Here is a 13,646-nt window from a genome sequence, read left to right on the forward strand (position 1 = left end):
CATATAGGGCTTTAAAGGGCTTTTTATAGGGCTTTTTCTAACATTATTTTTTGGCCAAGGCTCACGGACACAACTGGACATGGTGCGGCCCAGTTACCTGTATCTTTGTCTGCGCCAAAGAGAACAGAGGGAGGATTGGGGTGGACCAGAAGCTGCAAATAATTCAGTGCAAACTTCTCCACGTATTCCCGCAGCTGGTCCTTCTCGTACATCCGCTTGATGAACAGCAGCGCTTGCTGGCGAACCTGAGATGGGAGGCAGGGCGGCAAAGGATGGGTCGTTTGACAGTGCATTAGAAAGCTTCAGGAATCCCAAGGATGTTTTAAAAACCAACTACAAATTTGAGATTATTTTTAAAGGCTCTTCCACACTTCCTTTCTGCCCCACCCCTGGGAACTTTCCCTGCAAAAAGCCACTCTTTCATGCTGAACAGGAACAAAGAGCAACTCGGGTTTTCTGCAGGTTGCCTTTTGCTCTGATTCAATGGTAAAGAGCAGGTTTTTGCAGAGAAAGGGTACGACGGGGAGCACTCTGACATGATGCTTTAAAGCATGGATCCGTGCCTAGAAATGCAGCACAAAAGGAAGCCTGGATGAGCCCTAGTGTTCTTTGGTTCTTGTTCCCACTGCGAGCAAGCTCCAGAGCAGACATTCCCCGAAAGGAGAGCAAAAGCAAAAGAATTTTAAGAGGGTTGGAGACAGAAAATGTACGGGCATCACCAAGGCCCTCAGTCACCTAGATCAGCTAGGGATGTAGCCTTTTTCGAAGGGCACAATGCCCCCAAAGTGGTTTAAAGTACCGCCAAGTCCACTCTCTATTGCCCAGCACTGGTCCACTCCCATAACACCATTGTAGAATCCATTCAACAAATCACAGCAAGCAGTTACATATTCCAGCGTGCAACAAAATTTAAAAGGCCTGTCGCACTGGTGTCCTGCTTGAATGCTTCCAAGGTGCATCTCATTGGTCACTGTGAGGACTGTTGACATGCAGAGGGCCGGGAGGCCAGCTGGCTAGCCCTGGCTGGGTCGTCTCCTTCTAGCTGTCCCGCTGCGAAGAGCCATCAACCTCTGCTCCGACGTAAATCAGCAGCCCAGGCTTGAGAGCCAGGGCACACTATCAGCGCACACAGAATAGGTGTGAGGCTTGTGGAAGAATACTACAACTACAGATTTATTAATCATAAACCAGGACAAAGAAACATGTCGTCTCTCTCTCAGGTCGTCTCAGAGAGAGGAGCTAAAAGCAAAAGCTATACATAACGATAGTTCCCGGCATACTGTGTTGGAATGTAAACAGACATGTGACACGTAACAATCCCATGTCTGTTCCTTAAAGTGTAATGGAAATGTCAACAAGGACATGCTGCTGGGCTAGATTAACCTCTTACCCCACCCCACCCCAGTCTCTTCTTTCGGCAGGAACCAAAGTGATAATATAGATGGCACTAGGCCATCTCTTCAAGAGGTTCCAAAGTCAGGGTGCCACAGCTGAAAATGTTGGGATACTGCCAGGGAGACAAAGTCCATCATGGCTCCCAAGCCGTCTCCGGACGTCCATCGACCTCCCGTAGAAACGCAGTATCAGCAATTAGCGACACGAGCTCCAGAAAATAGCTTGTGACATTCCAGAGCTGATGCACGCTCTATCAGCAGATAATGCACAGCGAAAGATGCACGCAGAAGAGCATTATTTAGAAGTTTATTCAGCGTTGGTCAGAACAAAGAAAAAACATGACTGCCTGCTTCGGTCTGCTCAGGCACAGAGTGAAACGAAAGCATAGACACAACAGAAACATCCTGTGAACAGGAAATACGCAGACTCTGTGACTCACAAAGCCTGCTCTCTTTTAAGGTGGAACGGAAATATCTAGTCACCACCCAGCTTACTTCGTATAAGCAGGAGGACACAGAGCCATGCCTCTGAAGGTGATCTTAGTAGCTAGGCAGCTACAGCCTAGCAGTAGCTAGAGGCAGTCCTGCAGGCACCCTGGTCAGTTAGCTTGCAAGCTTATTTCAGCTGCATTGCTCAGACCACACCACAGCACCAGAGAGACAGGCTTAAGGCTCACCTTGTCCTTGTCGTGGGAGCTGAGATCCAAGAGAACATGCAGATACTGGAACTGCCTCGACGGGCGCTTGAAGATCAGGTCCCGAAGCGTCGACATGCCCAGGTACGTCCGGCTCTGCAGGAGAGTTGCAAAAGAAGCTCTGAGCATGTGCAGTGTGTGTGTGTGTGTGTGTGTGTGTGTGTGTAGTGGTACCTTGGATGTCGAATGGCTTGGCTCCCAAACAAATTGGCTCCCACAAACCCGGAAGTGTTCCGGTTTGCGAATGTTTTTTGGAAGTCCAACATACAGTGGTACCTCAGGTTACATATGCTTCAGGTTACATACGCTTCATGTTACAGACTCCGCTAACCCGGAAGTAGTACCTCGAGTTAAGAACTTTACTTCAGGATGAGAACAGAAATTGTGCTCCGGCAGCGGGAGGCCCCATTAGCTAAAGTGGTGCTTCAGGTTAAGAACAGTTTCAGGTTGAGAACGGACCTCCGGAACGAATTAAGTACTTAACCCAAGGTATCACTGTACAACACAGCTTCTGGTTGAGTGCAGGAAGCTCCTGCAGCCAATAAGAAGCAGCGCTTTGGTTTTCAAACAGTTCTGGGACTCGAATGGACTCCCGGAACAGATTCCCAGGGAGGCTGTCAGGGGGGAGAGTAACAGTGTGAAATGTTTAAACTTTTAAACTGCAGCCGGGGGGGGGGGGGGGGGGCAACCCACATGCTGTTTCCAACAAGCCATAACTATGTGCCAACCTTTGGACAACTTCACAGGGGATGCTTTTGTGAAACAGGAGCGAGTTGGAAGGAGGACGCAAGGTCAGAATAGCCAATCCAGCAGCCTATTTTGGTAGGCCCCAGAAGCTTTCATTGCATTTCTTCTAGTTTGGGGTAGGATTACTGCTAGGAATGCCTTTTATAATTGCCCTAAAACGTGTCAAGCATACTATGCTGGCCAGACCCCGGTGCTTCAGCAGTGTTTCCTTCCTTGCAACCTTCTAAGGCTATGGAGGGAGCTCTAAAATGAACCCCAGCTGGTACGGTGGTGCCTCGCAAGACGAAATTAATCCGTTCCGTGAGGCTCTTCGTCTAGCGGTTTTTTCGTCTTGCGAAGCAAGCCCATTGACAGCTTAGCGGATTAGCACTATTAGCGGTTTAGCAGCTTTTAGCGGATCAGCTGATAAGCGGCTTAGCGGCTTAGGAAAAGGGGGGGGAAAACCCGCAGGAACTCGCAAGACATTTCGTCTTGCGAAGCAAGCCCATAGGGAAATTCGTTTTGCGAAGCGCCTCCAAAACGGAAAACCCTTTTCGTCCCGCTAGACGAAAAAGGGTTTTCCGTCTTGCGAGGCGTTCGTCTTGCGGGGCACCACTGTATCTTATTAGGGACGCACCTCATCTTCGCAGTACTTCCGAATCACCTCCAGGGCACTCTCAGTGATCAGTGGGGCCTCAAGTACCACCTTGGTAAAGATCCTGTGTGAGGCAAAACAACAACAACAACAGAAAAAGCCTTGGTCACAGCCAGGAACTTGGAGGGAAAAAATCAGAAATAACTATTATTTTATAACTAGGGATGCGACATTTTAAGTTGCTGGCCTTTACAGTCCTGTGGTCCCCACAGGAAAGCATTCCAAGGGCCAGAACCAGAAAAGGATGGAGGAGTGCAAGAACCTCTTCTTCCCACTTTTCAGGTTTTATGATAGCATCCTTATTTGAGTAAAAATCCCCTCTAACAGATGCTCCTAAACAATATCAGGCAACAGGATTTGATTTGGGTTTTTTTAATGAAAGCCCTAAAATAACCATTTTCAAAAAGGAAGAACTTAAAACTTGTGTTTCCCCCTGCTCAGTCCAGGCCTCTTCTAAAAAGCTGTCATGCCAACGTGCACCATCTCAGAACAAAGTATGCATGCTTTCCCCCCTTCTCTAGCCTTAATCTTATTCCTCTGCATATTAGAAATTGATTAAAACTTGTACGAGAGAATTGGTTCTTTGAACAAGCCCTGATTTAAAAGAGCAGATTTTGATGTTCCAAGTTCTTCCGTGTTTCACTGGCTCCACCAGAATATTCCACAACTGTAAGGAACTTGTGGCCACAGGCCTGTCTTGTAGGAGCTGTGGGGCAAGGACTGAACCACAAGGCTCCGCTTCCCTCTCCAGTCCCCAGCATGGAGACGGTGCTAATTTAACTGTTAAGATGTCAAGGAGACAAATGGCTACATAACATTAAGAAGAAACCTGCAGGCAGGGAAGTTTTCAATGCTGGGTGTTTTATTGTGTTTTCATATTGTGTTGGAAGCAGCTCAGAGTGCCTGGGGTAACCCAGTCAGATGGGTGGGGTACAAATAATAAAATTTATTATTATTATTCAGAGTGGCACCATTGAGTTTTACCTTGGGTGAACTTTATATGCACAGAAGTAGAAATAGAAATGAGGGATAAGGAGGGATGGCTTATGAAACTGATGGAATATGGTAACATTAACTTCCAAAACTAAGAGGACATAATGACAAAGTGTCTAAGGAGAAAAAGAGAGCCCTGATGGATTACCTATCAAAATATCAACAACCTATCAAGTCAAGGGCAGGATTTGAAATATAAGCAGTAGATTAACAAAAGTTTTATGGTAGCAGGGTTTAGATAATAAAATTATATGCGTTAGAAAACACCTAATAAAAAGGAGTAAAAAACCCCCCAAACATTAGGAAAGGAGGGGTGGGAAGTCAAGAAGAAAATTTGTATGTTTACAAAATGTTTATGATGATAAATGCTTTGAAATATCCTTGGGGGGGGGGACTTTACTTGGGTCACCATAGCTGATATTGGGGTGTGTTTAGTAGCTTACTCATCTTGCTCTCAAAATGCCTGGCAGTCACAGGGCTAAAGGGGAGATCAAATAATCAAAGGGGAGGTTTTGTGTCCCTAAACCTCACCCTGCCACACACCTCAACAAGGCCCCAAGTACCCACCCATCTTTTTGGTCTGGCTTCTCCTGCAGACCGGAGAGCAGGCCGATGAGACACTCGTCGTAGTTGTCGAGCGAGCCAGAGGGGTACTGGCTCAGGTAGGCATTGTACTCCTGGTACAACCAGGCGAAGGCGAGGTCCAGGCGGTTGCGGATGTCTTCCAGGATGAAGGTCAAGACTTCGCTCTTGAGAGGGACCTCGAACTGGGTCACCAAAGAAGAGAGGATCTTCACCCGAGCCTGCGAAAGAAGGAGGTTGGCGAAGGTGAGGCAGAGATGCTGGACCCAACCAGGATCCCACCACGACAAGGCTGCAGGAGACACTTACGTGGGCAGCCCCGCTGCAGGCCACGGCCTTCTCGGAGCACAGGATCCGCTTCACAGCCGCCAGCTTCAGCTTGTCCATCTGCACGTCCGTGAGAGGCTTGATCACGTCGCTCAGGCGGAAAATCTTCTTGCGGCCGGTGGCACCGGCCAACCTGGGAAGAAGCAGGAGGGAGAAAGGAAAACAACATCAGCCTCTGAAGGGCAGGCAGAGAAAAAGCTCAAGCGAAGAGGGTGCTTTATCCAACCAATGCCCCGTGTCTTCTTTGCAAGGATTTGGGGAAAACCTTTGCCATTATGCAGGGGAATTGGAAATAGAGTAAGGACACAAGTTCACGAAAGAGGGGGATCTTCCAGCAGCTGGAAACAGAAGCTGAGCAGCCACTCGGGAAGGGATTTTTTTTTCTTAATTTTTTTTAATTTATTTTTTCGGGAAGGGATTTTTGCAAAAAAGGAGACTGCTCCCACAAGAGCTGGTTGCTCAAAGCACATGCCTTCTTGCGTACAACCAGCCCAGGAGAGCAGCAAGGAGACCACAGTGGCCACCAGCTGGAGAGAATATGTTAGTTTTTTGTGTAGCTCCATCCACATACAGGGTGCTTTTAAACAGAGACAAAGCGAGAGGCCAGTTCCTGGTCCCTAGAGGGCTTACAATCTAGATAGACGAGAAAGGATATGACAGCCGAGGTGAATGGGAAGAAATCATCCCAACTTTTTCTGACAGGTCTCCCGTTTTCGTAGATTTCTCTATAACTAGATACAGTGGTGCCCCACAAGACGAACGCCTCGGAAGACGAAAAACTCACTAGACGAAGGAGTTTTTCGTTTTCTTAGCCGCTTCGCGAGACGCATCTCCCTATGGGCTTGCTTCGCAAAACAAAGCTTGCCCCGCAAGCTCCGGGGATAGCGGGGAAGCGCAGCGCGTCTTCCCCGCTGTCCCCGGACCTCTTTTGAAGCAAGGGGCGGCGGGGAGAAGATCGCTTCTCCCCGTTGCCAGCCCCGCAATCTCTGGGGACAAGACGAAATTAATTCGTTCCGCAAGTTTTTTCTTCTTGCAAGTTTTTCATCTTGCGAAGCACGGTTTCCCATAGGAATGCATTGAAAATCAATCAATGCGTTCCTATGGAGACCGTCCGGGGACAGAGGGGAAGCGCCACGCGCCTTCCCCTCTCTCCCCGGACCCCTTTTGAACCAAGGGGCGGCAACGGGGAGAAGCGATCTTCTCCCCGCTGCCCCTTGCTTTAAACAGGTCCGGGGACAGAGGGGAAGGCGCGCGGCACTTCCCCTCTGTCCCCGGACGGTCTCCATAGGAACGCATTGATTGATTTTCAATGCATTCCTATGGGAAACCGTGCTTCGCAAGATGAAAAACTTGCAAGAAGAAAAAACTTGCGGAACGAATTAATTTCGTCTTGCGAGGCATCACTGTAGTCTTGTAAATTTAGGACCACGCTGCAACCTTGATAAACTCCTTTTATGTTATGTGTTTGGCCCTTTCCCAAACAGTGTTTATCATTTGTCTCATGACCTGCCTGTTCATTGTTCTTTAACTGAAACCTCTCTCTCTCTCTCCCTCTCAACCTCAAAGGACAAAGAGGTGTTGCTGGCTCTCACCTGGGCTGAGTGGAAGGGATGATCGGTTCTGGGCGCCGCTTGGTCTGCGGCACCCCAGACTCAGTAGGGGGGACAGAGCCCTGGGCTCCCAACACAGAAATGGCCTGGCCTGTATTGAGAGCAGAGAAGCGCCGCTTGATCAGCACGCTTTCCGGTTTGAGCATTTTCTCTTCTTTCAGCGACTCCTTGACCTGCTTGGTTTGCTCCACACCTGCAGGAGAAAGGGAGAGGGAATGAATCATCTGGCAAAACTTCATCCTCTGCCCCTAACTTGTGACTTTTCAAACTTCTCTTCTGTCTTATAGGTAGAGAGAGACCGCTCCCAGACCTCTTAAATAAATAAATAGCAAGAACTGAAATAGAGTGATGCAAATGTGTATATCTGATACCTCAGTATGTGGCTCAATTTTACTGTTTGGGCTTGGTAATCATGTATGACCGTTAGCCTCAATAACAAGCATTCTGAGGATCTGAATCAGGGATCAGGAACCTCAGTCCCAGGGTCAAAAGCAGCCCTCTTCGTCTATCCCACAGAACTCTTTTGAAGCCATGCCTTCGCCCCAGGCCCCAGCTCTCCTTGGCCTGCACCAAGCCCTCCCAGAGTGCTTTTGCCTAGCTGGAATGTGTCCTTGCACTGTGACAATTGTCTCTTGTTTGCAGGATGTCTGAAAACTCTGGTGTTTGTGTGGATGGAGTGAAGCCTGCTATAGAAGAGTCATACCCATTATTCTGCCCGCTTTGGGTGCCCATGAGGGAAAGGAAGACTCCCTCACCCCTAAATTAAATCCATTCAGCTGTGTCTATGGTAAAAGGTAAAGGGACCCCTGACAATTAAGTCCAGTTGTGAACAACTCTGGGGTTGCACTGCTCATCTCGCTTTACTGGCCAAGGGAGCTGGCATTTGTCCACAGACAGCTTTCCGGGTCATGTGGCCAGCATGACTAAGCCGCTTCTGGTGAACCAGAGCAGCGCATGGAAACGGCGTTTACCTTCCCGCCAGAGCAGTACCTATTTATCTACTTGCACTTTGACGTGCTTTCAAACTGCTAGGTTGGCAGGAGCAGGGACTGAGCAACAGAAGCTCACCCCGTTGTGGGGATTTGAACCGCTGACCTTCTGATAGGCAAGCCCTAGGCTCTGTGGTTTAGATCACAGTGCCATCCATGTCCCTTGTCTATGGAACAGTTGGCAAAATCACACCCACAAAACATCGCATCCCAGTTAGTTTTTCTTTATGGGCCCATGCAAAAACAAAGCAAAACCTTGCAAATACAAAGAACACTGTATTGCTCAAACTCCCAGAGATTGGGGCAATCTGTGCTAGCAGTTCATAGCAACTAGGGCATACCTGGCCCTAGCCCAGCTGCCGTCATCTGGGTGGCCATGAGGCGGGCAAGGTGCTTGATCTGGACATCAGTGCCAGCAGATTCCACTGGGGTATAGGTGGCTTGGAAGGAAGCAGGCATGTTTTCAGGCAGGTACACCATGCTGATGAGCACCTGGGGAGCAGAAAAATGGTGAGAGGGCCTGGCGTGCCAGAGCCAAGCAGGAAAACACTTCTATTCCTAAGAAAAAGCCAATCTTGCCCTACACCTCCACTCATCCAGCTTTCACAAGGATGAGGCATGCCAGGCTAACTTTACACAAAGGGACACGTGCCTCTCCGGCTTTTCCAGAAAGATCACCCTTTGGTCAACCTAAAGTTGTGTCTCCTGCCACCCCGTCGGTTTTCTAGACCCCTTGGCAAAAGGTTCTCTGCTCCCGGCACTCAAGGGAGGAGCAGCCAAGAGCCGCTTTCGCCAGCTAAACCTACCAGGTTGGCCACGTTATCTGGAGTCAGAAGGGGCTGTAGAAACTCAGCGGTGATGTCCGTGTCCGACTGCGTGCTGACTTGGATGGAGGGCTTGGGGACTGGGGCTGCCACCTGCTCCAGGTCTTTATCCTCATCATCCTCCCCAAGATTTGGCTCTGCAGCAGAAAAAGAGAAAGTGTTTGTGTGTTTTATGTGGTGGGGCAGGTGCTGCACGGTTGGTGGATCATCACAGCATTTGCAGAAGAGCCTGTCCCTCCCCCCGCTCACCCATCTTCATCTTCTTCATGGCAGGGTCACTATCATCCCGCGGGCGCTTGCGGAGCTCCTTCAGGTTAGGCATGTTGCGGGTGATCTCGGCCTGCTGCGTGCCCAGGTCCATCAGCAGGGTGGTGATCTGGGCCTGGAACTCCACGGATGCCGGGTGCTTGAGGACGCTCAGCAGGTGCAGCTTGAGGTTCTTCCGCACGCTGCTCACCTGGGACTTGGCCAGCGTCGGGGGGAGGTTGGCTGTCGGCAGGAGGGCAGAGGAAACGAGTCAAGCAAGCGACAACATTAGAGAGGAACCCAGCTCCCGGGCCCAAGGAGGAACATCCTGTGGAACACCCTCCCTTCAGATGTGAAGGAAATAAGCAGCTATCCTATCTTCAAAAGACATCTGAAGGCAGCCCTGTTCAGGGAAGTTTTTAATATTTAATGCCGCACTGTTTTTAACACTTGATTGGGAGCCGCCCAGAGTTGCTGGGGAAACTCAGCCAGATGGGCGGGGTATAAATAATAAATTTATTATTAATAATTGTTAATAATAATAATTATATCGAGTGCAAATATGAAATATGCAGCCTCCCTCTGTTCCCACTTCTACAGCACCTCACCATAGGGCCCACTTAATTTAGCTGATTAAGCCAATACAGCGCTACCTTGGGTTAAGAACTTAATTCGTTCCGGAGGTCCATTCTTAACCTGAAACTGTTCTTAACCTGAAGCACCACTTTAGCTAATGGGGCCTCCTGCCACTGCTGCTGCACAATTTCTGTTCCCATCCTGAAGCAAGGTTCTTAAACCGAGGTAATATTTCTGGGTTATCGGAGTCTGTAACCTGAAGCGTATGTAACCTGAGGTTCCACTGTATGTCCATACAGCTCAGGACCTCAATACCTTAAGGATCACCTGTTGTGGTTCTGGGCAGCCAAGAGTTAACACTCCAGGAAGCGTTCTGATTCACTGGGTGCACTGCCCACATGACCCGGGCATTTTCCTTTGATCTGTGCTCTGTGGGGGCTGAGCTCTCTCTGGAGAGCAGTCTGTCTGAGAATGTGAGCAAGGTAGTTCCGTTTTTGTTAGAGACAGAAAGCTGCAAGCATGCAGCTAGATTCTGTAGGTTTTTCTTTTCTGTTTTGAATGCTTCTAAATAAAGAGGGTTAGAATAGAAGCACTGGTGTCGAGCTGAGTTATTGAAGACACCACGTTGACACAGACAAGCCATTTTACGCTGCGTGTGCTATTATCCGGCAACTGAGAAGCGTGGCAGTGCGTGAGTGGAAGCGTGTGGGCGCCACTGGAGTTTGTCGGAGTGGCAATAAATCAAATTTACTGCAGGGCCGTTGCAGCAGATTCACGTGGGTCAAAGGATTTACGACCCACAAACTTTAACATCATCTCTCCCCATATGAACTGACCCAGACCCAGCACTTGTCACCTGAGGCCCTTCTCTATGTCCCACACCCCAGAGAGGTTCAGAGGGTCCCTGTTTGTGGAATGTTCTCCCCAGAGGCACACCTGGAGCCATCACTACAAGTCTTTAGGGAACACCTCAAGGTGATTGGAAGATTTCTGATTTTTTTAAAAGAATAGAGCAGCCCCAATAATGAAGACCAGATCGATCTTAATAGGCATACTCGGGGTCCCAGATACTGTGAGCTTGGCAGGCTTACCGTGCAGTGTCTCATAGGCCTGGATCACCTCCGACATGAACATGGGCCGCTGGCGGGCGATGGAGGCCAAGGAGCCCAGCGCGGCGGTCAGGTTGATGCTGGAGATGGCTGGGTGGACCATGAACTTCAACAGCTGGTCCAGCGCTGTCTTCCCTTCTTCCCACAGAACGTCTGAGAGGGAGAGGCAAAAAGCAGCTGTGAGGAAAGGCTGGTAGAGATCTCAACGCATTCTGCAGCCGCCGCCACCTTTGCTAGCACCTTGCCATGTTGCACCTGCAGCAGGTGATCCAGGAGAGACAGAAGGGGGCTTGGAGCAGACATTTGTGATCAATGTTTGTCATCAGGCAATGTTTGGTCCCTTCCCAGGATGACCAAGACACCTGATACCCCTTCCTGGGCTCTGCACTTATCCATCCTTATCGTTAGTCTAGACCAGGACTGTTTCCCCAGGAGCCCTGCCGCCACCCTTGGCTTCACCTGCTTACTGTATTATTATTTTTTAATTAGAAGAAGAAGAAGAAGAAGAGTTTGGATTTGATATCCCGCCTTTCACTCCCCTTCAGGAGTCTCAAAGCGGCTAACATTCTCCTTTCCCTTCCTCCCCCACAACAAACACTCTGTGAGGTGAGTGAGGCTGAGAGACTTCAAAGAAGTGTGACTGGCCCAAGGTCACCCAGCAGCTGCATGTGGAAGAGCGGGGAATCGAACCCGGTTCCCCAGATTACAAGACTACCGCTCTTAACCACTACACCACACTTGACTTACCAAAGTGTGTGCAATGTCTCTCTCTCCTATTATTATTTTTTTTCCATGTAACATTTTTACAAATCAGTTTCATTTGTTGAGACATTAGGAAGAAAGGGGGGGAAAGAGGTGGGGGGTGGGAAAGATGGGTGGGGTCGGGTGGCGATATTTCTGTTATACTTAATATATGTGGGGTTTGGTGTCAGCGTCGCTTGTGCAGGTTCTCTGCTGTTCGCTTGTGTTCCTTTCGTGGTGAGAGAGGTTGGGGTTGGCCTAGGGTGTGGCTGCTCATTTGTGGTTGGCGGTGGTGGTCTATGTTTTCATGTGTGAGTGCAGTGGGTAGGTGTTTTGGATCAGGTTAGCCATACTGATTTGTATGCTGTTGGTGGATTTTTGTCGTTGTCTTGTTGGGCTGTGTGTGTGATAAAGGGGAGCCTTATACCCGCTTACTGTATTTGATGTAGGGGTGGTCCTCTGGGACACGGTCGAGGCTGATGTCGTTCTCGTGGCGCTTGGGCACCTCCGACTCCGGCATCCGGGGAGACAGGGTGATGATCAGCGCCTCCACGAACTTGATGGCGTGGGTGCGTATGCCGTCGTTGTCCGAGTCCAGCAGCTGGATGATTTCACTGGCCATGGCGGACACCATCTCCCAGCAGGCCTCCTGCATGTCGTTGATCACTCTGGATTTCACCATCCACTGTTGGCAGGGAGCATTATTAGCAGCCTCGGGTTTGAGAGAGAGACAGGCAGAAAACAAGAGACCAGGCAGACAAAGGGGCCCCAAAGAGGAAGCTCAGCTGCCCCCAACCCCACCCTGGGGGAGCAACTCACCTGAAGCGCCACCTTATACAACTGAGTCATGGCGAGAATGGCCTTCTTCACCACATTGACGTTCTCATCCCTCAACAGCATGTTGAGGTTGGCAATAAGCTTGAGCAGCAGCTCAGTGTCCCGTTTGCTGGAGGCGAGAGGCAGCAGTTTGGGAGAAAAAGGAAGCAATGAAAGAAATGGGACCATGCAGGGGTCTATTAGTCCCCAGTGGTACAAACCCTCTCTCTCTCTCTAGATATATGTGCTGCCCATCTGACTGTGTTGCCCCAGCCACTCTGGGCAGCTCCCAAGAAAAAATAGGAGAAACACAATACAACATCACACACTAAAAACTTTTCTGGGATGGGCAGTATACACACCCCAAAGACCCGCAGAAACAGGTAAGGGGAGGCCAATTGCTAGGATGGCATAACAACATCTGACTTACCAGGCTTCCTCTATGAACCCGATGACAAACTTCCGAACCTCAACAGATTTGTCTGCCTGGAAAGCAATGATCTCCTGCGGTGCAAGGATAAGGAGAAGGTCAGAGGTGGCCACCTCTCTCTCAAGCCTGCCACCAACAGGCAGAAAAGCCCCATCCACTTTTGAGCTGGGCCAGGCCAGAACAGAACACACAAGGAACAGAACCAAGCAAGACCAGCAGTGGCTGTTCCAAGTCTATGGAGGGCAGAGATGGTGGAGGGTGACGGTGAAGGTTGTTTATAGCACAAGCAATACTCACATCCAGGAAATTATCCAACAGTGTGGGATCTTTGTTTATAATCAGTTCCTGGACCTGAGAAACAAAAAGAATAGCTAATATAGCCAAGTAGAGAAGATAAACCAGGAGAACATTTATGGTGTATCATCAGGCGATCAGATGACTCCCTACTTGCCTGTCACTAAATCAGGCATAGGCAAACTCGGCCCTCCAGATGTTTTGAGACTACAATTCCCATCATCCCTGACCACTGGTCCTGTTAGCTAGGGATGATGGAAGTTGTAGTCCCAAAACATCTGGAGGGCAGAGTTTGCCTATGCCTGCACTAAATCTTACCAGCCAGACCCACACAACTCCTCTTCCCAACAGTCATCTTGGAAGAGAGGTGGGGAACGTTACATGATACAGAGCACCTAACTAGGCAGAGGAAGATTAACTCATCAGATCCTGAATTCAGAAACACTTCCCTCCCACTCTCAGCACAAACCCTGTTCCAAAGTGTTCAGAATGCAACTGCACATAAAACACATATACTTGAGGATAACATTCGTTTCAGGCTGCCTTGGACACAACATCGTCATTTTTACAAGATGGCGAATTTAATGGAATTTAATGGAAAGTAATGTCGGTTGTAGTGGGACGTGGGTGGCGCTGTGG

The 13,646-nt window shown here is 49.3% G+C and overlaps 1 protein-coding gene across 1 annotated transcript in view; it reads right to left on the minus strand.

Annotated features, from left to right (window-relative positions):
- Positions 1–13,646, minus strand: part of SYMPK (symplekin scaffold protein) — a 30,137-nt gene that overhangs the window by 13,234 nt on the left and 3,257 nt on the right. Inside the window, exons 4-17 of the mRNA XM_081868666.1 lie at positions 13,011–13,064; positions 12,714–12,787; positions 12,287–12,413; positions 11,903–12,152; positions 10,709–10,879; positions 9,045–9,284; positions 8,778–8,932; positions 8,313–8,463; positions 6,965–7,175; positions 5,355–5,505; positions 5,031–5,266; positions 3,453–3,534; positions 2,072–2,185; positions 98–245 (exon numbers count right to left, since the gene is read on the minus strand). Coding sequence (XP_081724792.1) covers positions 98–245; positions 2,072–2,185; positions 3,453–3,534; positions 5,031–5,266; positions 5,355–5,505; positions 6,965–7,175; positions 8,313–8,463; positions 8,778–8,932; positions 9,045–9,284; positions 10,709–10,879; positions 11,903–12,152; positions 12,287–12,413; positions 12,714–12,787; positions 13,011–13,064 — 2,164 coding nt within the window. The remainder of the gene's footprint in view (positions 1–97; positions 246–2,071; positions 2,186–3,452; positions 3,535–5,030; positions 5,267–5,354; positions 5,506–6,964; positions 7,176–8,312; positions 8,464–8,777; positions 8,933–9,044; positions 9,285–10,708; positions 10,880–11,902; positions 12,153–12,286; positions 12,414–12,713; positions 12,788–13,010; positions 13,065–13,646) is intronic.

This window comes from Podarcis erhardii (assembly GCF_964252035.2).
Source record: "Podarcis erhardii genome assembly, chromosome: 7".
Taxonomy (NCBI): Eukaryota; Metazoa; Chordata; class Lepidosauria; order Squamata; family Lacertidae; genus Podarcis; species Podarcis erhardii.